At 50.8% G+C, this 24,678-nt stretch overlaps 1 protein-coding gene across 1 annotated transcript in view; it reads left to right on the forward strand.

Moving 5' to 3' along the window:
- LOC134041995 (serine/threonine-protein kinase pim-1-like) overlaps positions 1–22,855 on the forward strand; it is a 28,771-nt gene extending 5,916 nt beyond the window's left edge. Inside the window, exons 2-8 of the mRNA XM_062489068.1 lie at positions 15,324–15,419; positions 15,506–15,556; positions 15,785–16,154; positions 16,343–16,519; positions 16,794–16,873; positions 22,543–22,692; positions 22,751–22,855. Of these exons, the coding sequence (XP_062345052.1) occupies positions 15,324–15,419; positions 15,506–15,556; positions 15,785–16,154; positions 16,343–16,519; positions 16,794–16,873; positions 22,543–22,692; positions 22,751–22,855 (1,029 nt within the window). The remainder of the gene's footprint in view (positions 1–15,323; positions 15,420–15,505; positions 15,557–15,784; positions 16,155–16,342; positions 16,520–16,793; positions 16,874–22,542; positions 22,693–22,750) is intronic.
- The last annotated feature ends 1,823 nt before the right edge of the window (positions 22,856–24,678 follow it).

Below are 24,678 nucleotides of genomic sequence, written 5' to 3' on the forward strand. Positions count from 1 at the left end.
AAGAAAGGCCCCGGTCACTCTGTCTCCCTCTTAGCGTTAAGGAAGCTTACAAGTGGATCTTGCCAGTGCCTCTGAGCCCCGACAGCCCAGAGGGCAAAGGACTCTGCTGAAACCACTCCAGAGCAGTGAGAGGATCAAGATTTGAGAGCAGCCTTTGCTTGGCCTCGGTCTGCAGCTGTGCTCCAGCTGCTGCCGCTCTGTGCTGCTCCCTCGCTTTGCCTGCTGCTCCATGGAGCTGCAAAGGAAGTCTTGAGGGAAGAGAGGAAGCTGTGGGATGAGATGATTTGCTGGCTGAAGGCAGCAGCAGGATGGCAGCAGTTTTGAGTGTAGAGATTTGGGTGCCTTGGGGCACTGGCCCAGTGGGACTGAGTAAGATTTCTCTCTGCTCCCAGTGCTGACAGCAATGGCAGGTGACAGGGTCTCCCTGTGACCTACTGCATGTGAGTCCCAGAAGCAGCTCCAGGGAGTCGCTCTTTCTGAGAAATGGACTGATTTGTGCTTTCAAATCCCCAGCCTGTCTTTACTCCTGAAAGGCTCATGGCAGAAGGGAAGGAGAAAGCAATGAAACCCTCTAGGAATCTTGGACTTTTTGAATTCAACTTTTTTCTTCTCACTGCTTCATATGGGCTGGAGGTGTTTTGCCAATACTCAACATGTGTCCCACAATTAGACACAGAGAGAAGGAGGCCCAGAGGTGATAACCCTACGAATGTTAGGTGATGCTAGTTAAATTTTTGGTGATATTGGTTGTGATGTCGGGGTTAGCATAAACTCACTGTTGGATGCTTCATTCACACAGGTGTACGGACTCCATTCACACTGGGATAAGCATGAAAAATCTGCCACATGCATCTCTTTGTGCAGTCACATTTGCTTTGCAATTCTCTTCTGCTTCCTCTTCCCCGTTTTTGTTTGGTGCCCTCTGAGGTACAAGAGAGCTTCTGCAGGTGTGGGGGGTCCTGGTGACTCTCAGGGGTGCCCATGGGATCGGTCACCAGCCCTGTGCTGCAGCCCTGATGCCTCACACACCTTTCTGTAGCTCAGGGCTGCCTAGAGCAAGTGCTGAGAGACAGAGTTGTTTACACCTTTTAAATAACATGTTGCTGTAGTGGGCATTGTTTTTGGTAGGGGATTCTGGGAAAAGGCAGAGTTTCAACTGTTCTTTCCCAGGCGTGGAATCTTATGGGGCACCCTGCTGCTGCTTTTCTGGGGAATGTGGAGGTGGAGTGGAGTGGGTGAGACACAGGCCGAAATTGTAGAGTGGAAACTAAGCTCCAGAGTGCCAGTGCAGAGTCTCACTGCTGATCTGCCTGCTGGCACTGCCAAAGAAGGAACATGCCCCAGTAATAGCCCAAGGGGATTGTGTCTTAGGGACAGGTATAGGGAGGTGACAAGAAACAGGAGCATGACCCAGTCTCACAGCTTCTAGGAAACTGTGTCATAGGGACTCCATGGGCCAGACATTTCAGAAATGCTGTCTTGTAAAAGAGCCACAAATGAAGACACTGAAACCCCTCTATTTGTCTCTTGGATCTGTGTATTCTTTTGACAGCCACAGCATCCTGCGGGCAGGAGCTCCACAATTTCATTAAGTACTCCTTGAAAAGCACCTCCCATTGTTTGACTGAGCTGCCAGCCTGGTAATTTCAGAGGGTGCTGCCTAGTTCTTGGGTGGAGAGAAAAATCCATCTTTTTGGTACTTGCCTTTCAGGGAGATGAAGGAGAAGGGACTGGTCAACATCAAACTCCTGGCTGGGTCCCATTCAGAAGTCCTGCTTTCAAGGCTTCGTGACATTTGCTTGGCAGTTACCAGTGAGGTGAGAACACTCTTGTGAACCGTGCCCTGTACTTCATACACAGTGTACAGAGTAGCTATGTGCTTGTTCATCTCCATGTGTGCTCAGAGACTGCCTTCATTTCTCTTTTTAGACCTTCTATTTCTAATGTCTGTCAGGTTTCTATGGGATCTGTATGTAGATGTAGTTGTATTCACTGGTAGGTCGGGTATCTGACACTCATCTTTGAGTGAGCTGCCATTATCATGAAATGTGCAAATGCAGAAAACGATACTCTAATTATGTTATTTTCAGAGTCCTAGTCTCTGCCCGAGCTGTCATTCAACACTGCAAATTAGTCTGTAGGCCTGAGCGTGTGTTTTCTGTTTCCTGGCTGAGTGCTTCAACTGCTGGTGTTGCTTTTTTAAACAGGAGCACGTGACTCTTTTATCTTTATGACTGACGCCTTTATGGTTTGAAAGCAGCCCTTACTTTAATTTGGTTCTTTGTGTTTCAAAGAAAAGAGCCTAAAGGGAAAGCAGTTGACATTAAAGAAGGCTTAAGTAGATACTTTATGAAATTTCTTATTTTTAGGCCTGTTACATGCAAGTCTGAGGCCAGATATTGGTGCCAGTGGAAGTGTCATGCTGTGCATGTGCTCTTCTGCTCTTATTGTGCTTTTATGTTCCTCTGGACACAGTGGGATGTGTTGTCATTTCCTGAGTCGTCTGTCTAAGGCAACTGGTTTTCTTTCCAAGGTCATTCTTATGTTTCCCCTCTGACTTCCCCAGGTGACCAACCTCCGCTCAAAGGTGTCCTACTTAGCCATTGTCACTCTGGGAGAGCTCTTTGTGACCTTGAAGAAGGACATGGACTCTGAGGTGGATGAGGTGGCTCGGGTCCTTCTGCACATGATGTGTAATTCGCCAGAGTTTGTTGAGAAAGCAGCCAGTCACACCCTGGGGATCATGGTGGAGAATGTGACTCCCGCACGAGCAATGACTGCTCTCCTGGACAGTGGAGTCAAGTAGGTTCTTCTTTCAGTGATATTCTTCACCTTCTAGAGTACTTCTAGGTGGGGGAAGGGATGAGAGAAAGAATGGGAATGGTGGGAGGGAAGGGTCCTGTATCCTGCATCTTCTGTCAACTCAATGACTGGATTCTCCAATCCACCTCATTTCTTTCCTCTTGTCCCGTATTTCTGCCCTCCCTCAGCCTATGAGTTCTCAGAAAGAAAGAGCTGTAGAATATGGGAAGTTGGACGAGGCCATGAGGAGATTAAATCCAGTTCCTGGCCTTGCACAGAGCACCCCAAGAGTCACACCATGTGCCTGAGATTGTTGTCCAAATGCTGCTTGAACTCTGTCAGGCTTGGTGCTGTTGACCACTGCCCTGGGGAGCCTGTTCCAGTGTCCCAGGCACCCTGTGGGTGAAAAAGCTTTTCCTGATATGCAACCTAAACCTCTTCTGACTCATCTTCCCGCTGCTTCCTGGAGTCCTCCCAGTCTGTCAGAGTTGCCTAGATGTGGTGAATGGTGGGGAAGTGCAAGTGCCTGCAAAGGCTAAGGATAGAGCCTTGTGCTTCTGTGGGAAGAGGGACAATTGCAATTGCAGCTATGAGTGCTCTTTGATATTTCACTGCACTAAGCACAGAGGCCCTGGGAAAAAACATGCATCCTCATGATGCCATTAACTGGAGAAATAAGGAGGGTACTTGCTGGGGTATGGAGCACCTAGGGGAGAATGTGCTGGCTGTGACACAGCCTGCACAGCAGGTGCAGCTCCTGCCAAAAGGAGTCCTGAATGACTGTCCTGGCCATAGAGCTCTACTTTCTAATCAAACTGGTGTTTCATGTTAGCCTTGAGATGATGAATCACTGCACATACACCTTCACAGGCCCACTACTATGGGATAGCTGATGCAAATGCTGCCTTAAGTGTTTGTGCTGAGCCTGATAATTATCAAAAGACACTCTCTAGAACTGGACAATCTGGGTAAATTGATTGCCACACTTTCCCCATCTTTGCAATAGGATAAAACATTCAGATGTACCCCTTGCCCATCCTCACAAAAGAAACAGGCTGCATTGCTGCATATTCTGCAACTTCACGGCCCACAGTGTGTTTTCTCTGCATCTGTATTTTTCCAAAGCTCTGCAGATTTGGGGATAAATGGCTGGAATGAGCCTCAGTCCTGCTGCAGCTCTGTGTAATGGGTGCCCTCTGATGGGTCAGCATGAATGGTCTTTCATTTCTAAAGAATTCATATGTAATCTATTTTTTTATCTTTCTCAGTGGAAATTGTGGCAAAGACACTGAGTATCAGGTCGTGCAGGGAGACTGAATTCCTCCGTCTTCCTTGCAGACAGTCCTTGTGTCCAATGCTAATTTGAGTTTCTCTGAGGACAGAAGCTTCTACAGGTGTCTGAAGCTGCAGGGAGAAGCCAGGCCTCCTTCCCGCAGCAATGGCAGGGAGCACGCTCTGGCCAAGGCCTGTGCTGCTGTTGCTCCTTCTCCCTGTGCCCCAGTGTTTGCTCTCCTCTTGCCAGGAGCCGCCACGCCCAGGTGCGGAAGTGTGCGGCGCAACTGCTGCTGTCCTTGATGGAGAAAATTGGAGTCACGAAGCTCGCAGGCACACCCAGGGCTGAGAGGCTGGCGCACGCGGCAGGGACGCTTGCTCAGGACTGCCACAAGGACACAAGGTAACCATCTTCATTTCACCTCCTCACACAGGAAAACTGTCTTGTGTCTGTCTAGAAAGGTAAAACCACAAAAGAGTGGTAACGAAAGGCAATATTAAGTTACCTCACGGTGTGGATAAGGGCCATAGAGGCATGGAATACCCGGAGTTGTATGGGATCCATTGGGGCCATGGAGTCCAGCTGCCAGCCATGTGCAGGACATGCCAAGAGTCACTCCATGTGCCCAAGAGCATGGTCCAAACACTTCTCGAGCTCTGTCAGCCTTGGTGCTGTGACCACTGCTCTGGATTACCTGGGGAAATGACTGTAGTGGGTAAGCTGAGGTTGTCCAGCAAGAAGGAGCATTGCCAACTTCCTGTGACTTGAAGGATTCTTTCCTGAGATCAAAAGAGCTCAGATTTGGCAGTCAAACAGTTTTGTTTGATCTTAGGTGCACAACACAGAGCCAAAATGTTGCCTCATGTTCATCACTGAAAGACCCAAAGCAGATCTTTCTTGTTAACTTAAAACTTTTCTAGAAGTATTTCAGGGCTAATGTATTCAGTCTGTCTAAACCTCTTCTGCAGCTTTCTAGAATGCTGTTGTCTGTGGCTCAATGACCTCTAAATTTCTTCTGGAGGAAAACTGGCTTCCTAGTGGCAAAATCAACCCAAGCCACCCAAATCCCCTTACTTTGATGATTCAATTAATAGCTGCCAAAAATACAGGAGCAACTAGCTGCTGCTCTGCACACATATGGAATAGTCAATAGGAGGCCTGAGGTGTTTTGTGCTGGATTCTCTGCCAGTTAATGGAAGGCAAATTATTGAGCAATGGCAGCAAGGTACTTCTAATGGGATCTGACAACAAAACAGATGTGTTTCACTTGTTCCCTGGGATCCTTTGATCCCACAGAAGCACACCCACAGTTTCAGAGTGAAATGATATTTTTCTCTCACTTTGCTGAGTAGGTAATGCCATCTCATGCAAGGATTGCAAAGGATGACATTAAGGTATCAGCCTCTTATGTTAACAGGTTTCCTTTGTTTGTTCGATTTCCTTCCTTCCTTCCTTCCTGGAATCCTTCCTTCCTGGAATCCTTCCTTCCTGGAATCCTTCCTTCCTTCCTGGAATCCTTCCTTCCTTCCTTCCTGGAATCCTTCCTTCCTTTTTTCCTGGAATCAATCCTTCCTGCCTTCCTGCCTTCCTGCCTTCCTGCCTTCCTGCGTTCCTGCCTTCCTTCCTTCCTTCCTGCCTTCCTTCCTGCCTTCCTGCCTGCCTTCCTCCCTGCCTGCCTGCCTGCCTGCCTTCCTTCCTGCCTTCCTTCCTGCCTTCCTGCCTTCCTTCCTCCCTCCCTCCCTCCCTCTCTTCCCCTCTTCCCCCCTTCCCCCCTTTGATTCCTCCTTCCCTCCTTCCTTCCTTCCATAGGCATTATGGACAGGAGATGGTGAAGATGTTGATAAATCATCCAAAATGTAAAATGCTTTTGGAGCGATCCATTCCTGCCTGTGACCTGGAAGATATTCTGAGAAGAATAAAGAAGAAAGTAAGTGCTTGGCAGGAGAAATGTCTCCTTTGTGCAAGTATAGCCACAGCTAATAGGACATCAAACATACCTAATCTGTCTTTATCTCATTCCCCTTCTGCTCAATCATTTTGCTCCTGGGAATGAGCTGTTAATCCCCAGCCTGTTCATCTGCAGACCACAAAGGAGCTGATATTCTTAGGGGAAAAGTGGGGCTTTGAATATTTTGACTATTGGTCACAAAGAGGAAAGGGGAAGAGAAGAAAGTGGGTTTACATTTAAGCATAACTCCCCACCCTGCTGTCCCTGCTCTGCTCCCAGTAAAGCAATGAAGTGAGAAAAGTGCTTCTGAGGAGAACAGAGTCTTTGCAAAAGACACTGGAAGCAGTAGTGCCAAGAGAATTTCCAAAACTGCAGCAGATGTCCCAGTCAATCCTAATTGCTACAATTACCGTCTGTCTTTTGGGAATACTGCCTTGCTGTCAAGCCCTGTGGAGCTGGAAGAAGCTTGGTGAATCCAGCAGCATCCAGAGGAAAATCATTTGTCTGGGGGGGGACTTTCATTGTTTTTATCTACGTTATAGAAGGGAGCGTGTCCTTTGTGCACAAACAGGGAGAGCGAGTGTTGAACCAAATCACCTTCCAACAAAATTGGCCCACCCCAAAGAGTCCTAATTTTTCTGCTTTTTCCTATAAGATCTCTTGGTGCCTAGCAGTTTCCATTATTGCCATTTATGCTCGAGACTCATGAATTGGGGAGTTTAAACTGCTGCTCACTATGGCAGCACCCATAACCTGCCTTGGGCTATTGCAAACAAAGAGTTGGCATCACTGAATCTCTGGTCTGTTTCCTTCTGTAGGTTTGCAAATATTTCCCTAAGCCTTGGTAGCAGTGATCCTGGTTCTAACTTGTGTTTTTAAGCAGACAGTTTCCTATTCTATATTCGAAATGTTGGTGGGGTTTCTCTGTGTCCTTGTAGGGGATGGAAGAGCAGAAGGGTGAACGCCCATGTGTCAAGAGCCCTGTGAAGATGAGGAGCCATGTGTCAAAGAAGCCCCAGGCCACATTTCCTTCTAGTCAACGGTACTGAGCACTTTTGTTAGATGTGACAAAGCACACAACAAGCTTGACATTTCTCTTCCTCAGGAAAATCTTTCTGGAGAGATGGCCTGTGCCACTGATTCTTTCCTTACCCTATAAATTTTCTTTGATAAAAAATGCCTATATCTGCATTAATAATATTTGTAGATTGTCTCCCGTAATGATTGTCTTGAAGTCCATGCTGTTTTCAGAGCCTCATGATTCTCTAGCTTGAAATCACAGCATGAGTAAATCACCTCTGGATGTTTTGCTCACAATTATCTGCAGGTATTATCACCAACAAGCCATCATTTGCTTTTATTTTCCAGGGTGAAGTCGACCTCGGATGGACGCCTCCTACACCATCCAAAAGTCCAGGTCACGTTGCTTCCAGCTGTGGATGAAATGGAGATGCTCCAGAAGCTTGATGATCTCCTGGAAGCCAAGGGGTTTGAGACACGGATGGAAGGAGTGGCACTCCTCCTAGACCTGTGCAAAAACAGCCCCAAGCTCATCACCACGAACATTGTCCAAGTATGTAGGGTATCTTCACTGTTCCTTCCCTTCAGCTCCTCTCCCAAGCCTGTAGCAATGAAGTTAATTCAGTCTGTCTTGGCACTACATCCTGCCTTGTTGGGACAGGCTGGTCCCTCTTACCCAGACAAATTTAATTCAGGTCCAGCATGCAGGACAAGTTCTTTCAGTCCAGCTGTATTTGTCTGGCAGGTGCCTATTGATGTTGTTCATCACATGATGACAGAATTTTCCACTGCTCTAACCTTTGCTGTCTCCTACTCCCAGCTGGGTTCAATGAAAGTAATCCAGCCACTGAAAGCATGGCAATTCTTCTCTTGATGAAAAATGGGTTTGGATGTGGAAGAGAAGCATCAGGCTGGGTTGGTATAACCCAAATGTTTTTACAGAGATACTTCTCCAAACTCCATCCTGTCTTGCACAAACACAACTGTGGCTACTCGTTTCCATCCTTGTCTCTATTGCACTTGGTAAAGATGGTGTGTAACCTTCTCAGGTATTGAATGCTCATTTCTACATCCCCTCTCCAAACAAGGACATTTTAATCCACCTTTCCTGCTGCTTGTTCTCTTCACAGATTTTTGATCATTTTGTCCTGAGAATATCTGACACGCACAAGAGAGTGAAGCAGATGGCGCTGGACGTGCTGGCAGAAATGATAGCCATCCTGGAAGATGCCTTGAACCCCGTGATTGTCCGTTTAGTGGAAGGAATACTAAAGAGCCTGAATTCAAAGGATGCCGGGGTTCATGCTGCAGCTGTGAAAGCGCTGGAAAAATCCGTTTCTCATTTTGGTAAGGCTGACATGGACTCTCCTCAACTGTGTCTCTGCCTCTCTGACACAAGAGAACACTGAGTGCCATGAGAGCTCTTGTTGCCCGTGGAACACTCCAGCTGACATCCACCAGAAGCTGTGGGGGTGCAGTCCTTAGGCACCAGTCCCCCAAGAGGCTTGAATGTGCATCAGCATTTCCCACAAGTGCCAGGAGCCCTTGGCTCTGTGCTGCTTGTCTGGAGAGGAGGTCCTGGACTACAGCTTTGCTACAATTCAGAGGCAAAGGGGATTTTGGAGATTGCTTGGACCCCATTAGATTTCCCAAATGAATAGCTTTGCTGTTGCCATGAAGGGACACTGGCCCATCAGAGCTTCTGCAGAGCAGCCCCCTGGAAGGCTCCACATTATAGGCAGTAGCTGCCTCCGTTCCACCTTTCCCATTTGTCTTCTTTTTTCAAATGGGACACTTATGATTCACCAAGTGCATTTCCTTAAAACAAGCAGATAGAAATCCAGCTGTCAGTGATGTCTTGTTCCACATGTTGTTTTCATGGGGCAGGATGGCTGTGGCAATTACCTACACAGGCAAGGACTGCTCTAAATTCCTTTGTCACAGAGATTTATGTCAGCACTGAAAATGCTGCTCGGGAGAAATATGCCTGACAAATGGAGTGTTGAAGAGGCAGATCTTCAAGGGGAGTTTCCACTTTCTCCACCTCAGCTGCTCTGCGAACTCCTGAACTGCCTGACGCTGTGCCTTTGTGTATCCCAAGTCTGGGCTTCTTCCTGTTTGCTCTGGAGTTCAAAACCTTTTCACTGCTTACATGTGATTGAACTCTTGAGGTCCTTGATCTGAAATGTTTAACACAGCTCCCGGTCCAGCAGACAACTTTCCATTGACAAATGTGAATGGAGAGGTTTTCTTTGGGAATTTGAACCCCCCTCAAGTAGGCTGGAAGGAAAGAAGTACATCAGCAGAAAATTACTTGATTTTATAAATTGGGGCTGCCCCTGCCCTTCCCCTCCCCACTCTCCTTTCTCCTAGGACCTCAGAAGAGTGAGCAGAAACATGTGTTTCTCTTGTAGATAAAGTAGCACTGATGAAAGAGTTCAGCCACCAATGGAGTCAGCTGAGTGGCCAAGCTCTGCTGGATGTGACAGAGCGTATCACAGGTATGGCCTCTGCTAAGCCAAGAGGTCTCCCCAGGGAGCATTTCCAGGGCATTCCTGGCAATAGACAGTAGAGTAGCTGCTCCAAATCGGGAGGTGCTGAGCTTGTCCCTCCTGCCCAATGCCCATGGCAGCTGTGTTTGGCAGGTTTTCCCTGGCTGCTGCAGAGGTGTGCAGTACCTGGCACGGGGGTGGCGCTCGGCCTTGGGGCCGAGCTCTCACTGGGGCATCTCAGAGCCCACCTCCAGGAAAGGGAGGGGTTAAAAATACCCGAGCTGGCTCTTCTCTTGGGAGCTCAGGGTCATCTCTGGTCCTTTAGGGAAAATGTAGCAAGTGCTGTTTCAGGCAATCCGTTTCTTTTGTCCTCACAGAATACTCATCTTGCTCTTGAAAAGTTTTGAGACTGAACCCTGCAGTGCCTGGGGGTCACAGCTTAGGTCAAAACTCAGCACCCAGATTAGGGGCACGGATTTGGTGCAAGGCAGCCTTTGGGGCCAGAGGGGCAGAAGCAGAGTGCTGAGGCTCCCTGCCTGTGCTGTCAAAGTGACATTGGACTGAGTATTTCAGGGTGTGCAAACAGTGTCTTCCTGTGTTAGTGCTGTCCAAAATGCTACAAATGCAGCTGATAATTGATTCCTCAGAGGAGCTTGCTATGTCAGCAACAGCCCAGGATTGGAAAAGTGATAATCTCTCTATATAGTGGACAAGATGATTTACAGCCTTGCTTTAACGGGGTCTAAATGCACTGCTAAGTGTGCCAGCATCTTTAAATGCAAGGTTTCATAGATGTTGTGTCTTCTTCAGCAATCTCAAATGCTCAGTGTTCGGTGACTGAGAATGTCAAAAGCCCTTGAAAGGGCATTGGGATAAAGTAGATGTCTAGGAAGAGGGAATTTAGTTTTGGAGATAATTTGATCTCTTCTTCAAATAAAGGAAATAAACATAAATTAGGACTCTTTTAGGAAGAGCAGATGTTCTCTCTGAGATTTAGTGGGAACAAACAATGTTTTCTCAAGTTCCATTGTGACCAATGTCTTGAATTGGATTTTAACTGAAATTAACACCCATTTTGAAATGGATGCCATAACCCTTTTCCTGCTTGGCAGAATTGGTTTTGGGCACTTTCAGGAACTGTTTAAATATTGATGACTGCTGGTGGATTACGAGCATAAAGAAAATGAAGTCTCTTCCACCACAGAATTAGAAGTGGTTACTGCATAACATTTTGCCTGATCAGAAAATATGAACGGTGTCCAGAGCATTTCAGGTTTTGATGTCTCAGCCACATCTGCCATGCAAGGAGCCTGTTGGTTGTCAATTTTTTGCCTGTGTTTGACAAAGTTCAGTTCAGAAATTGAGCAGGGAGTAGGCTTCAGAGAGAAAGGGAGAAGACACTCGTGTTGTGGTTAAATTTCATTCATCTGTGTTGCATTTTTCTCTCTACATTCTACTATTGCAGTGCACATTGCAAGAAAAATGCCATTAACATTGGGAGGGGGAATGACATTAAAATGTGGAGATGCACAAATGCCACAGCAATGAGGTCTGGGTAATTACCTAAGACACCCTGAGGTTTGAAGCAGCTGTTTGTTGGAAGGCACAAAAGCATTGTGCCAAAGACAGCAGCTAGTCACTGATGTTTCTAATCCAGCTGTCAAGCAGCACCCATGTCTGGTGGGCTGGAGTTTGGAAGTCTGGTCTAATAGTGCCCTTTGCTGTGTGCCACTGAGCAAAGGGAAGAGCCAGATTGGATTCTGGCACTTTGACATCAAGGGTCACAAAGATGGAATTGTCCTTTTTCTTAGAAACCTTTCAATTGAATCTCCATGGTGCATTTCCAAATCTTCAGTGTGGGTTTAGACAACTTCCTAAAGGAAATGAAAGGGAAGTTGACATTTTAGTCATTCTTGATGTTGAAACAGGTTGTGAAATGATCCAGTAAAGGTACAAGTTCTGCCCACAGGTGCAAGTATTTGTTTGGAGACAGTACTCCTGAGGTGTTGGTGGTTCTATTTTGGGGAGGATCAGCTGCTTTGGCCATTTCTGGATCGTTGGGCTCTGTGTGCTATTTCGCTGCTCTTAGGCAGAGAGGCTTCCAAGAAGCAAATCTCGAGGTGGATCCTTGTTTGCATTAAGGTTGTTGTTTCAGAAGCTTGTGTCTCTGTCCCGGCAGTGCTTGTGGAAGGGGTTTATGCCAGGAGCCCTGAAGTGGTCCAGCGCTACGCCCTGCCCGTGCTCTGGTCCTTCCTGGAGAACAAGGCGCTGCCTGTCCGCAGCGCCAATGTGCGCACGGTGGTCACCAGGCTCGCCTCTGCCCTCTACGAGGTGATGGGTACCAAGCTGAAGAAGCGTGCTGCCAGCCAGCCCCCACATGTCCAGGAAAACCTCTCCAGCATCCTGGGCTGGTGAAGGCTTGATGTTCTCCAGCAAGTTGACCAAGTGCTGAGATGGACACCTGCGGTTCTGACCTTTTAGCTGTGCCAAAATTGACAAAATACTCAGGAAGGGTGTGCATCTGCCCCTGCTCTCTCCACTGCCCTTCCTAGTCATGGCATGCTCAGGGGCCTGAAGACACTCTGGATTGAGGACAAAGTGAAGGACTAGCATGGCTCAGCCTCCCACCGAGGTAAGGTGGGAGCTGGGCCGCTCTCTGGTGGGAGGAAGGGTCTTGTGCCAGCCTGGAGAGCCTGTGCACATTGCCAGGGAGCAGTTGTGCCCTGCAGGTGCCCCCTGCCATGAGCTGTGCTGCTGCCAGTGCCCCGTGGAGCTGTAGGGCTGCTGAGCTGTGGGGCAGGGAGAGGAGCAGGAGGCTGCATGTGCAGCTGAGCCATTGCTGGGAAGCACAGGGCTCTGGGCTCCCTGCTGTCCCAGGGCAGCCCAGAGGCCAGGGAGTTCCCCTGGGAGCTCTGTGGAAGTGGCTCAGGGTGTGCCCCTGGCCTGCCTCCAGAGGGTGATGGTAGGAGAATGTTTCCCTGTGCAGCTATTTATGAATTTCCAAGAAATGTGTTCTATGAAATATGGAGCTTCAGATGCTTTAGGTTTGCATTGCAGCCTCTGTTACATTTTGTGTCTCCATTTTGCAGACCTGCCTGGCTCCTGTGTTTCCACCAAGTTTTCTCTGGACATTCATTTGTGCATTTACCCACAAAGTCCTTTCCTGCTGTCCAGAAGAGCTCTTTCCTCCAAGCCCAGGAAGAAGCTGCTGCCTATCCAAAGAGCGTTTGAAGACAAGGATTTATGCATTAGCCTGTATAGTTCCAGATGTACATATGTTCTGATAGTTATCTGTACGTTTCAATAAATATATTTTGATTCTATCTTAATAATTTTGTTGTTATATTTTTTATTGTGTATATTTTTGGTGGTATGTTTTGTTTTTTTATATTTTATAGTTTTATATTTTTTCCCATTGACATGCTAAGGATGGCCAGGTCCTTGAGAGCTTGAGATGGGGAAGGGAGAGCCTCCCTGATTTTGTGAGTTTCTCTGGGAGGGTGGGGCCAGTGGGGGGAAGGAGGCCAAGGCCACGAGATTCGAAGCAGGTAAAGGAGGGTGGGGGGGCAGTTACTGGTACTCACCCCTTTTTGGCTCTGGAAGGAGGAAGGCAGCTGGAAAACCTCACCGCGCCATCCCAGTGCCAGGAGCTGCCTCTTCTGGTGTTGGACCTCACACCCCTGCCAGGATGCTGTCCTGCTTCAGTTTGCTATCTCCAAGCATCCTGTTGGAGCACCGGGACGGACACTGCTCCAAGGATTCGTGAGCAGAGTCTCTCCTCCACCCTTCCCATCTGAGACACAGCTGCCATCACCCCCAGCTCTCCTGCAGCTGTGCAGGGATCCACACACCTGCCCTGTCCACTGGGAACCTGCCAGAGCTCACTGCCAATGGCGATGGTAACTGCACCAGGGGGGGAAAGAGCACACAACCAAAGGAACTGTGACTGGGTTCCTGTTAATTTCATAGTTATTGTTGTTTAGATTGGCCTTGTTATATATTTAGTAGAGAACTGTTCTTCCTGTCCCCCTATCTTTCCCTGAGAACCTCTTGATTTCAAAATTATACTGACTCAGTGGGAAGGATTTTACTTTCTCCATTTCAAGGGAAGGTCCTGCTTTTTCCCTAGCACGCACCTGTCCATTCAAACTAGGATACGGAGCATGAGGTGCAGGGCTGATGTGTGAAAGCAGGAGGATCTCCTCCAAAGTAACTTGTTTAATTGTCCATTTTATTACTTCTCTATTTACTCCACACTACTAAGGCAAGGCAAGCTTTGCTTGCAGGCAAAACAGGCATGGGATACACTAGGGTCCCTTGCAGGATCAGCAGGGCTGGCAGTGACAAAGCAGGCAATCTGCTCCATGGTGAGCCACTACACAGCCGCATCCCAATGTGGGTTTAAGTAGCATGGTATTATGGAGAACTCCTTTTCTGCATCAGATACCAAAAGAACGTTCACAGCTTCTGGTGGCTGTCAGCTGGAGCATTCCACAGGCAACACGAGCTCTCCAGGCACTCAGTGTTCTCTAGTGTCAGAGGCAGAGACACAGTTGAGGAGAGTCCATGTCAGGGGTCAGCCTTCCCAAACTGAGCAATGGATGCTTCTGCCACTAACACTGACAGGAAATAAACAAACAAAATTTCTGTGCACACCAGGGCTACGTGTGGATTAAATTATTTCTGTTTCACATCCCGGCCAGAACAACATCGTGGTCAGAATATCATTGTTCCTAGATTCTCTAACACTAAAAATATTGCTGGAGAGTTTTTGTCATTCCCATAGATTTGGTGACATCCAGACACACTTAACAATCCATTTGGGTCCAAGTTCCATATTGCAGACGATGTCTTTGGGCAGCCTGCAAGTGTCTCAGCAGAGAATGAAAAGGGATGACAATACTGACACGATTTCTCTTTGCTACTTGAAATTTAAAAGCTCCGCTCCAGCCCACACTGGCAAAATTGTCAGAAGAGGCAATTCTTCCCCACAAAATGCTTCATCTCACTCAAACAAGAAAGCCACCAGCCAACAGTCTTCTTTACTCCTCCACTGCTTTATTTGGCTATTTCTCTAATAGGAATTAGCTTCATTTATTCTTACTTTGTTTCCTGTGTTCCACGGGGCGCGCGGCGGCTCCTCCGTTGGGTTCGCGGAGGCAACGGCAGAACGGCCGCGCGCTCCGGCGGCTCCGCAGCAGCAGCAGCAGCAGCAACAGCAGCAGCAGCAGCGCCTGTCTCGATCGGTTTTCCGCTCGAGTTCCCGCTCGCCCTCCGTGCCCTTCTCCCTCTCAGACTCCCTGTGATCCCGTTCGGTCCCGTCCTTGTTGCGCCTCTCCCAGCCCGGCTCATGCCGCGCCCCGCAAGGCGGCCGTGGGCGAGCCGGCCCCCTGCCCGCCCCTGTCGGGCACGCCGCGGTGCCGCCTCCGCGGGGCTCAGTCCGTACCGCCTGTGGCACCTTTTGAAGAGCCTGTGGACGAGCTCCTCGCTGCGCTGGTGGCGGTGGTGGAGCAGCAGCGTCTCTTGGCTCCGCCTGGCGCGGGCCCTGGCGCTGGCCCGGCCCCGACCGAGGCCCCTCCCGCGGTTCCGCCCACAGCTGGCCCGCAGCCGCCCGGCTCCCGCCCCGCCGCCGGCGCATTCCCCCGAGCGAGCCTCGCCGCCCGGCAGTTCGGCCGCCGGCCCCGAGGCGCCGGAGCCCGGGGCGGCTCGGGAAGCAGCGGCGGCCGGGGCGGGCGGGTGCCCCGGGCAGAATGCCGAGAGCGCGGTGCCGTCCGCACGGGCGGAGAAGCCTCCCCTGGAGCAGCTGTACCGGGAGGGCCCGCTGCTGGGGAGCGGCGGCTTCGGCAGCGTTTACGCCGGGACCCGGCTCGCCGACGGCGTCCCGGTAAGAGACGGGGCCGGCTCGGAGCGGGGAGGGGGGCGGCGAGCGGCGGGCGGAGAGCTGAGCCCTCCGCTCGCCTTGGCTTGCAGGTGGCCATCAAGCGAGTGTCCCGGGACCGCGTCTTGGAGTGGGCGCGGCTGGTGAGTGAGCGGGGCCAGCGGGAGCAGGCGGCGGGGCGTGGCGGGCGGGGTAAGGCCAGGCCCGGCCGGGTGGGAGCCGGGACGCTGCGATGGGAGCGAGCGTGGAGCGAGCGGGGGCCGCGCAGCGTCCCGGGCCATGGGCAATGGGAGCTGCGGTGGCGCCGGGCAGGGGGTGGCGAAGGCGAGCGCAGCATCGGCGCCGCTGACGGCATGGCGGCTCCCCCGCAGCACGACGGCGCCCTTGTGCCCCTGGAGCTGGTGCTGCTCTGGATGGCGTCGTGGCCCGGCTTCCGCGGCATCGTGCGGCTCCTGGACTGGTTCGAGCTGCCCGACGGCTTCGCGCTGGTCATGGAGCGTCCGGAGCGCTGTCAGGACCTCTGGCACCTGCTGCACGCGGGGGGGTTCCTGCCAGAGCCCGTGGCGCGGGCGCTGTTCCGGCAGGTGCTGGGGGCCGTGCGGCACTGCACCAGCCGCGGCGTCCTGCACCGCGACATCAAGGCCGAGAACGTGCTCGTTGACCTGGCCACCGGCGAGGCGAAGCTCATTGACTTCGGCTGCGGCACCATCCTGCAGGACACGTTCTACACCCAGATGGCCGGTGAGCCCAAAGCCGGGGCCCAGCCGGGCAGTGGAGCTTCTCCCCTGTGCTTCCACAGGTGGAACACACAGGGAGGGAGGGAGGGGGAATGCTGCTTCAGCCGGCTGCAGCCAAGTTGCATTTTGGCAGGAGGTGGCTGGGAGGGAGCAATCAGCATTGGCCTGATGAGCTGTGCCCGTGTGCCATAGGAACGCGGGAGTACTACCCACCGGAGTGGATCCTCTTTGGCCGCTACCATGGCCAGCCAGCCACCATCTGGTCCCTGGGCATCCTGCTCTATCAGCTGGTGTGCAGGCACCTTCCTTTCAAAAGCAGAGAGGACATCGTCCGGGGACAGCTCTTCTTCCCGCCCCGGGTGTCTCAAGGTGGGGATGGGCCTTCAAGGCACGGGAGCAAGAACGGCTTTGGGAGAGGGCAGGTGGCACATAAGTGTCCTGCTGTTGCAGCTGGGGAGGAGGTTCATCTCCTGGGCTGAGCTGGACGAGGCGGCACGTGTGCTTCTGCTGCTCTCTTCCAGAAGAGAGGATGGATGGGAAGCTGTGCGAACAGCTCTGAGCACTCTTAGTGTGCTGTGGGCACTGTGAAATCTGGGAGAGCATGGACAGGAGCTGACCAGCAGTTTCTGGTTTCTCTCTGCAGAGTGCCAGCACCTGATCAGGTGGTGCTTATCCATGGACCCTGCAGACAGGCCATCCTTGGATGACCTTTTAGAACATTCTTGGGTGCAGAAGCCCCACCTGGCCCAGGAGACAGCAGAGATCCATCCCTCTGCACAGTAGGATCCAGGATGCCCGCAAGCAGCAGCTGCTCGTGTCTTGTGGCTCTCAAAGAATTCCCCAGAGCATTTCCCAGTGGCCCTGGCATGGAGCAGAGAGCACAGCCAAGGAGGTGCTTCCTCAGGTCCCCGGCGATTTGTGGAGGGAGCGGCTCAGGGCTCCCCATCCTATTGGAGAAATTGTGGCACAGTGCAGTGAAGTTGCCACAGAGTGGAAAAGGGGAAACATCCCCCTGCAGCTCAATGGCCTCGTGATGTCCCCACGAGCCAAGGCACATCTGGCGTGTTCTTCTGGAGATCAACGCAGAGCTGGAGAACGCCTTTCTCGAGCTGGCCACTGGCAGGGCAAAGCTGATGGGCTTTGGTTGCAGCCCCTTCCTAGAGGACACGCTCTGCACCCCGACGAAATCAAGATGAGTCCCCAGGCGGTGCAGGGGTGGGGGGATGCTCGTGCCTCCAGGCATGGCAGGGCTCAGCCTGGCCACGTGCCGGAGGTTCCCCGTGGGGTGGCAGTGGACAATATTAATCTTTCTGCCAACTGCTCAGCTGCTTTTTGGTGGGGCAGGGGATGGATGTTGTGGAAGGGGAGCCGGCTCCTGGCCTCGCTGACAGCTTCTTCCTGCCAGCATGGCACAGGCTGGGGTGGGGGCATCCGGCCTGACAAAAGCATGCATCCATGGGGATAGGGAGCAGCAGAGGGGGACGGGTTCTTTAGCCATGGCCCAGCTGCTCTGCTTTGCAGGCCCTTGAGGAAGGGGTGGGCATACAGGTGGGAAAGGTAGGGTTTTTCCCCACCACTGGAGAGATTTTAGTATCATAAAGAGCAGTCAGACCTTCCCCAGTCCCGTGAAACGGTGACAACCTTTGGTGCTTTTTCTTGTTTCCAGGTCTTGTTTTGAAATGACTTTCATGCAATTGTTCTTGTGTTTTTTCCAGAAAGATTGCAGCTTGTGTCCAGACCAGATGGAGAAGCACCGGCACCGTCCCTGGAGTGCATCCCGTGCCGGTGCTACCCGGGGAGGGTCCACGGTGTGGATGTCCCCTGCAAAAGGATGAGGACCTTGTGTGGGATCGGCTCCTCTCCTGGCAGCAGGTCTCCAGAGGTGGGTACCCGGTTCCACAGCTCGGGTGGCAGAAGGGCTTAGGGCAAATGGCAGCAGGCACACGAGAATGTCGCTCTTGCAGCTGCTGAGGAGGTTGTTGTGCCATGCTTGAGCAGAAGAGGTGGAGCGTGTCCTGCCACGCTGCTCTCCTCTAACAAGGAGGGAATGGGCTGGGAGGTTTGGGCTCTGAGCACAGCCAGCAGCCTGGCCTGAGCACAGGCTATGGTGGGACAGGGGGGACAGGAGCCTGCTGCCACTGACCGTGGCTTTCTGGTTTCTGTCCCCAGGCTACCAGCAGCTCATGCCATGGAAACGGCACCGCTCGACCTGCCAGTCTGGGAGGGCTGGACGGCAGCAGGTGTTCATTTGCTGTGAAAAGTAAATCTTTTTCTTGTTATTAACATCATCATCATCATTGGAGCATTTCTTTCATCCTTTTTTCAAGCTTTTGGCCTCCCTTCTTCCACCGAAATCTCTTTGCCTCTTTCCTCATCCACTTGGTGGAATTGGTGGGGGGGTTTAAGTAACACAAAAAGTTCAGCAACAATTCCTGTTGCCAACCGCAGCAGTCTCTTCAAGAACCTGGAGCTGGTAGCCAGGCCCACATTTCACTTGGAAAGGGGAGTGGTTTGCAGGGACAAAGATGTCCCTCTGCTGCAAAAGCAGGGAGGAAATCAGAAGCAGCAAAATGCAATTTCAGCTCTACCCCCGCCCAAAGTTGTCTGCATCTTTGCCCTCCACTCCAAAATAGGCAGGCAAGGCTGGACTTGAACAAGGTTCAAGTCCTTCATGGTCCCTTGGCATTAAAGGGATCAAGTAAAACTCTCGTATGCAGTAATTGGAGTACAGCTACTGTAGGGATAAAGGAAATGTTGGGAGCTGGGACATCCTTCTTGTCTCCTTTGTCTCCCCAGGTGTTGTAGCCTGGATAGCTGTTAAGATGGTTGCAGGTAAAGAAGCAGCAAGGGCCTTTGTATGGGATCCACGGAGATGTTTATTTCAGCCGCTGCGTGGATAGTCCAGGGTCAGAGGCAAAGACAAAGGGGAACGTCGGGGTGAGGGTCCAGGTTGAAGCAGATGGGTGTCCTGGGCAGGGGGAGCATCAGGGAGCACTTACCAGGAGACATGGGGGTGGCACAAAGGTGGGGTTAGGGCATGGGAGCCAACAGGGAAACAGGGTGGGAGTGACCGAAAAACTGAGAGACAGGGAGAGGGCAGGGGGCTGGCCCAGGGAACAGAACAGGGCTACATTGGCATGACAGAACAGGGCTTGCTATGAGAGAAGCCTCTCGTGTCTTCCTAACTAGGGAATGCCTTTTAGGGTCTCCACAGTGGGGTGTTTTGGGTTCAGTTTGAGTTTGGGTGGAGACACTGCTTTAGTGTAGTGGTTTTGGATTGTTAATTTGAACGTTTTTAGTTGTGAGATAGGATTAGGAGGAAGATAAAACAGGCTTAGCTTTAAATGGTACAAAGACAAACTTTATTACCAGAAACTATAGGGGAAAAAAGAAGAAGAAAAATTAGAATAAAACTTCAGACTACTCTTCTTCTTTCCACACATTTGTTTTTTTACATTGACAACATACAAAGAACAACTCAGTTAGTTTACCATTTCTCAAATAGTCATTTACTTGTTTCTTTCAGAGAGGAGATTCTTCAGCCTATAGAGATTTTTTTCATAAGAAACCATTTTTAGGTGGTCTTGCTGTTCTAGTGTTTAGCCGTCAGGGAGGATAGAGATCTGGTTATTATGTAATATTTTTTTTCTCAACTAACATTTTAATTCATAACTAATACTGAGGACCATATCAACTTATGAGGCACACTTAAAGGATTATAATAGTTGAAACAAAAGCTTACTCCACTTTTAAAAATAGAGGGTGTTTTTCTTCTTCTTCCCTAGGGAGAAGCAGGGGTTTTTTCACTATTTAAACCTAGGGCACTTACAGCAATTTTAACATTGGTTTATTTTAACACCAACGCTTCTTCTTACATCTAGAGTTAGAATCTTTAATCCACCCCATATTTTTTTATGTGTTATAGGGAAACAACGGATGCTTTTCTATAGCATAAAAAAAAGGGAAGAATTTCAGTCTATGTCTTCCTTCCCTCAGCTGAGACTTGACTCTTCTCATACTTTGATTTTGGTGTTTTTTGTGCTGTTTTTGTACATATTATCATTTTGGTTCTCTGTTTTTTTTTCCACAGGACAGAGAATAAAGTATTTGTAAAGTCATATTTTGGGCAGTGAAAAAGTTAATATTTTGCCGGGGCAGGAGAGGGTTCTGTGATTGTTTTTAGGTGGGGCGGCCGGAGCTCTTTACCATAAGGAGCCTTCTAAGGCCGCGCCGGGGCCGGGCTGGGATTGTAGGGCCCGGCCAGAAAGCGGAGATGAGTTTTTTGGTTGTAAGGTTGTTTTTTGGCGTTTGCTGTACGTAATGTTAGTGGTGGGCTGGTGGTTTTCCTTTTCCTTTTGCCAGCAGCCGAGGTTGGGGCCCTTGCCAGATCGGGGCCCAGCTGTCTCTCCCCCAGGCCGTGTGGGCGGTGAGGCAGGCCTTTTTTCCACCTTTATCTCTTACTGTTCACTTCCTCTTGCTGGAAACGGGATTGTTGGAACACTTCAGAGGAGACGGCTTATCCATAGTGTTCTGTTTTAAATTGTCTAAAACCGTGTGAGACAGATGGCTTCACATAGGAACATCCCCAGGGCTGCTGAGGGGAAGGCACCACTTTATTTGTTGTGAAGAGAAGTAATCAAAATCCGCAACCAACAAGCTGCAAGGCAGAACGGAGTGGGAATTACAGAAATAAAGGCCTTGAAAAGCAGCTTAGGAAAGCGGCTACTTCCTAGACAGTGCCAAACCCTCCGACCTGGCCTGGCCGGGCCCAGGGCTGGCTGCCCTTGGGAAGGGAAGGGAAAGGGATGGAGCTGGGGTGGGGGCTCTGTGGCCATGGAAACGAGAGAACCACGGGCCAGCGCGTCACAAAGGGGCAGCCCCGCAAGGGGCTGTGAAGGTTGTGGTTGACACGGACACAGTGGCAGGAGACACGTCTGGCTCTGCCTGTCTGTGCCGACGGCTGGCGATTGGAGTCACCCCACCTTGTTCTAGGGCTGGGGACCGAGCTCCTATCGCCGTCTGCTCCGAGACAGTTCCCAAATTCAACCCCAGGTACTTCTGCGAGACAGAAGCACGGGTTCAAAGATGGATTTTACTGCAAAAGGAAAGACCACGGAAGGAAAAGGTGAGGATAGAAAGGAGCTGAAAGGCCCGAGTCAAATGGAGACAAATTCCACCAGATTTCAGGGAAAATTGGTCCATGGTGGTCAGTTCTGGCTCTGTGTCAGAGTTGGTGGCTGTGAGCTACAGGTGATCTTGCAAGGACAGCCCTGGCATCATAACATTCTACCTTTAGTTTACTCTGCTTCCTGCTTTTTGACAGTAGCCAAATCACTCATACTGTCAGCCAGGACAGGGACTGTGGCCATGACAAATACAACGTGGTCATGTGATGCAAATTCTGCTTCTTTCTTTGCCATCAACGTTGGGTCTCACTACTGATAAATTTCCTATTCTTCCTCTGCTTGGTGATTGGGTCCAACACTGAGGATGACAGGATAATATAAAAACCCCAGCAAGGCCTGCCTGCATGCTGAGAGGTCTCTGTAGCTTGCAGAAATAGCATTCGTCGCCGTGAGGGTCTTTCCTGGGTTTTGACAAAGCCAATCTCTAGAAGGGATCCTTCTTCCCCTGTTATTATTGGATCCTTGCACCTTTCACTTCAGACTTGCTAACTCAATAGAGTTTGGAGGAATTAAACACAGGCTAGTCTAAGGAAAACTAAAACCAAACAATTGTTTTTAAAAATATCAAATATCCCTTAAGTGCCACACCCATTAGACATGTTGATGCTGGGATAGAGGTGGGCATTGACCAACGTCACTTCTTCCCTTGTGAGAGTGTCTCAGCCTCCCACAGAGGTAAGGTGGGAGCTGGGCCACTCTCTGGTGGGAGGAAGGGTCTTGTGCCAGCCTGGAGAGCCTGTGCACATTGCCAGGGAGCAGTTGTGCCCTGCAGGTGCCCCCTGCCATGAGCTGTGCTGCTGCCAGTGCCCCGTGGAGCTGTAGGGCTGCTGAGCTGTGGGGCAGGGAGAGGAGCAGGAGGCTGCATGTGCAGCTGAGCCATTGCTGGGAAGCACAGGGCTCTGGGCTCCCTGCTGTCCCAGGGCAGCCCAGAGGCCAGGGAGTTCCCCTGGGAGCTCTGTGGAAGTGGCTCAGGGTGTGCCCCTGGCCTGCCTCAAGGGGCTGATGGCAGGAGCAGGTTTCCTTTTGAAGCTATTTTCCAGGAAAGTTTCCAGGAAATGTGTCCCATGAAACCTGGAGCTTCAGATGCTTTTGTTTTCCTTTGCAGCCTCTTGTTACATTTTGTGTCTCCACTTTGCAGGCTTGACTGGCTACCCTCTTGCCAAGAGGTTTTCCCTGGCAAATCCTTCTATGCTCCTTCCCTCCAAGCCATTGCCTCCCATCCAGAAGGGCTCTCCTTCAACCAAGTCAAATATGATGTCCAGAGGAGAGCGGGACAATGGGAAAAATGGCACTGGCTACAAGGAGGACAATATTAGAAACAACCGGGACCAGGATTCAGAGGGAAAAGCACATAAGGTAAGGCAACCAAGATAAGTCCTGTGTGGCAGATTTTCAGTTTATGTCCTGTAAGCAGAGATCGGAGACCATTAACTGTGGTGTGAGCCTAAGGAAGAAGGTGAGCAAAGTAGGATCTCAGCTGGACTCTGCACTTCAGGCTGTCATTGCAATGGGTGGGTAGTGCAGATTTCAAGTCCTCACTGTGTATCTATAGCAGGAGAGGGCTTTGAAAGGTTTCTGGGCTCTGTCATGGTTGCTCCTCTGTCTTGTAGCTGAGAAAACACCAACAAGAAGGCAGCGCTGCTAAAGTTGTCTGCTCCAGCTAAGCAATCCTCCTGCATTCAGTAACCCACGGGTATCTGTGAACCATGTCTATGTCTTGGTGGTGGTTTCCATCAGCTCTGTCTGGTGGGGATGGAAAAAGGAGTTTGCTGGAACAGGCAGTCCTGCAAAGTCAGTTCCAGGTTGACACAGCGTTTGAGCTGTACAGCCATGGCCTCCTACACAGTTGTCTCTGATGCTATTTCTAGATTTCTTCAGCTTCTGGGCAGCTGTGTGCTGTGGCATGGCTTTGTCCAGAGAGAAGGGATGGGAGGTGGCCATGGGGAGAGCAGCCCCAAGCCCAGGCACACGATTGCCTTTGCAGCAGGGCCAGCACCTGCAGTTGTTCTGGGTTTGCCATGGGGTGCAGGAGGAGGCAAATGAGCAACAGCTCTGGCAAACAGAATGTCCAATCAAAGGCTGATGTACTTGATTCCAGCCTTGCTGAGGAAGGGCCCAGTGTATCCCTGACAGGATGTGGTCCTTTAACTGTAGTTTGAAGAGGACTTGATTTGGGGCTTTAGTTGTGCCAGAAAGGAAGGGACACTTAAAGAATGGTGTGCACCTGCCCCTCCTACCTCCACCCTCCTTCCTGGTCATGGCATGGGGGCCCTGGAGCAACTTGGGCAAGCAGAGACCTTGCAGAGAGCAGCAGGGCAGGGAGCTCTGCTGAACTTCCTAAATGCCAGTGAGCCTGAGATGATGGAGGTGTGGGAGCTGGAGAGCACGGAGCATCGCGAGAGCTCAGCAGCTTCTGGGCTGAAAGGCTGCTGGGCAACTGTAAGAGGGAAGGGCAGCAGCAGAAGAAATGAGGGGCTTGAGAAAAGCAGGTTCTGACATCCTGCAGAATGGCTTTGTGGGGATTTGGTTGGTGATCAGCACTGGCTGTGAGGTGCCTAAGAGACAGGGAGAGAACAGTGATCTGAACCCGTTCCCATACCATCCAAAAGGCCAGTGGAGGCAGTGGCACTGCAGAACATGCTGATGCCAACCATGTGGATTCCTGCTGGGAGTGTAGCTGCAATTGCAGACAAATGAGCAGGAAGAGAGAGGTGGCAAATTTGGGAGATGGTCTCTCCCTCACCAATTCCCTTTCCTATGCCACCCTTCCCCTTCCTAGGACAATCTGCTATATATGATATTGACTTTTCCTGTCAGGGCATGTGTAACTGTGTTGAGTCATGAATGAGGGCAAGGCTGGATGCTATATTTGAGCACTGTGTACCACTCTTTCCAGGCATCCTTGCTGTATCCCAGAGGTGGGGATATGAAGAAGGGGTCATTGGGACTGCCTTTGATCCCCCCTATACCCAAGGCAGTCAGTCCCCGTGTTGGCAGTGCTGCAGGGTCTCTGCGCAGCTCTCTGCAGCTGGATGTCCATGGGTCCCAGGAGATGAGGTAAGCCAAGGTGTCTGCTGCTCCACTCTGCTGTTCAGCTCCCTCTTGCCATCTTGTGAGGTTCCTTTGCACAGTCAGCTCTCTCCCATGTACTTAGGGAAACCTCTGTGTATTCACCATTTGGCCCATCCGTGATTATCCAGCTCCATGTCAAACCCCACACCTCATGTCACAAGGGCAGAGGTGGTGGTGGTGGGGAAGAGGAGGCAGGGCTTAAAAGCATCTGAAGATGGGTCCTCTGCTGGGCTTGGTACTGATTCCCTCTGTAATGTTTGTGGTGTCATT

Source organism: Cinclus cinclus, chromosome 3 (assembly GCF_963662255.1).
Source record: "Cinclus cinclus chromosome 3, bCinCin1.1, whole genome shotgun sequence".
Lineage (NCBI taxonomy): Eukaryota > Metazoa > Chordata > Aves > Passeriformes > Cinclidae > Cinclus > Cinclus cinclus.